This window comes from Echinops telfairi, unplaced genomic scaffold (genome assembly GCF_000313985.2).
Source record: "Echinops telfairi isolate 266 unplaced genomic scaffold, ASM31398v2 ScPeMD7_7414;HRSCAF=8452, whole genome shotgun sequence".
NCBI classification, from domain to species: domain Eukaryota; kingdom Metazoa; phylum Chordata; class Mammalia; order Afrosoricida; family Tenrecidae; genus Echinops; species Echinops telfairi.
In genome coordinates, this window is record NW_022111314.1 from 889,285 (window position 1) to 890,954 (window position 1,670).

A 1,670-nucleotide genomic window follows, 5' to 3' on the forward strand; every position below is an offset into this window, starting at 1 on the left:
CGCCCCACAGCCTGCAGAGTGCCTGTGAACCCCATTCTGTACAGGTCTCCTTTTTCAGTGCAGCCCAGAGCAGGCCCCCAGGGAGCCCCACTCGTGAACTGGTGACAAACGTGGCGGGGCGAAGCAGGGGTGTGGGCAGGCGGGCACAAGACCTCTCTCGTTGGGGTCTGTGCCTGCCGCACCGTGAGAGTCCTGTCCGCACTGGCCCGCGGGCAGGCCCACCGCGCACCCCTCCATCCAGCCCCTCGCCCCCACCCCCACCCACAGAGGGCTCTCGGCGGGCGCGGCCTCACCAGTTCAGGTTCTGGAAGCGCTGCTGGTAGTTGTGCGCGCGGAGCACGGCCCCCGAGCCGCGGTCCTCCAGCTGCACCCCGTAGAAGCCCAGCATGAGCTCGTAGGCCTGCACGAACCGCTCCATGGCTTCCGGGCAGCTCTTGAAGGCCTGGGGAACCCGAGCACTCAGCCGCTGCGCCCTGACCGCCGGCCGGGAGTGCGCAGCTCGCGGGGCACGGACAAGGCTCTCAGCCCACCTCCACAGTGAGCCTCCGCTCGCGCCCAAGGGCGGCTGGGACCGGGGGCAGCAAAGGGGACGCCCTCGGTCCCAGCCCTGCCCTGGCCTCTGCTCCCAAAGGCGTCAGGAGCGGAGCCTCTATCAGCCCCGTAGGCCAGCACTGAGGGCCAGGGATGACGACACAGGGTCCCTGAGCACACCCACGGTGCAGCAGAGGCCACCCGTAGGACCCGTCCCCCCAGCCGGGCTCACCTCAATCTCCCTGAGCGTGAGGGGCTTGGCGTGCCAGTTCACTCCTGGCTCCCGAAGCGGAAACAACCTGAGGGGGTGGGGGAGTGACCTGTAGTTGGCAGCCTGTCTGCCAGCAGGGCACCTGGAGGGGCACTCAGCCTGGCTCCCGAGCAGTGACTCCGGGCGGGGTGGGGTGGGGGGGACGGGGCATCATCTGCCGGACATCTGTTCTCTCCCCACCTACACATGTGTGCACACATGCCCCACACCGTGCCCTGTGCTCAGCCCCAGGTCTCCTCCCCAAGGACAGCGTTGGCTCCACCGGAGGCGGCCTTTCAGAGTGGGGAGCCCAGTTGCTCTCCAGGGTTCACGGAGATGCACCTGGGGAGCCGGTCCTCCAGCCCTCTTTACCACCCACCCCCAGCCCATAGCCGCCAGGGTGACAGGTCCAGCGTCTGGCCGGAAGTGCTTCTGGCCCCCAGTCTGCCTGGGAATATTTGTACGAGGGGTCCGAAGGGAGGGAGAATCCGAGCCAACCCACAGTGTCACACACACACACACACACACACACACCCCCCCCACTGGATGTGGAGTGTCACACACACACACTCACCACTGGATGTAGGAGTGTCTCACACACACACACCACTGGATGTAGGAGTGTCACACACACACACACTCACCACTGGATGTAGGAGTGTCTCACACACACACACCACTGGATGTAGGAGTGTCACACACACACTCACCACTGGATGTGGAGTGTCACACACACTCACTCACCACTGGATGTAGGAGTGTCACACACACACTCACTCACCACTAGATGTAGGAGTGTCACACACACACACACACACACACACACTCACCCACCACTGGATGTAGGAGTGTCACACACACACTCACTCACCACTGGATGTAGGAGTGT

The 1,670-nt window shown here is 64.5% G+C and overlaps 1 protein-coding gene across 1 annotated transcript in view; it reads right to left on the reverse strand.

Annotated features, from left to right (window-relative positions):
- OGFR (opioid growth factor receptor) overlaps window positions 1-1,670 on the reverse strand; it is a 9,233-nt gene that overhangs the window by 1,525 nt on the left and 6,038 nt on the right. The window contains exons 4-6 of the mRNA XM_045296932.1: window positions 1,653-1,669; window positions 764-830; window positions 294-442 (exon numbers count right to left, since the gene is read on the reverse strand). Coding sequence (XP_045152867.1) covers window positions 294-442; window positions 764-830; window positions 1,653-1,669 — 233 coding nt within the window. The remainder of the gene's footprint in view (window positions 1-293; window positions 443-763; window positions 831-1,652; window position 1,670) is intronic.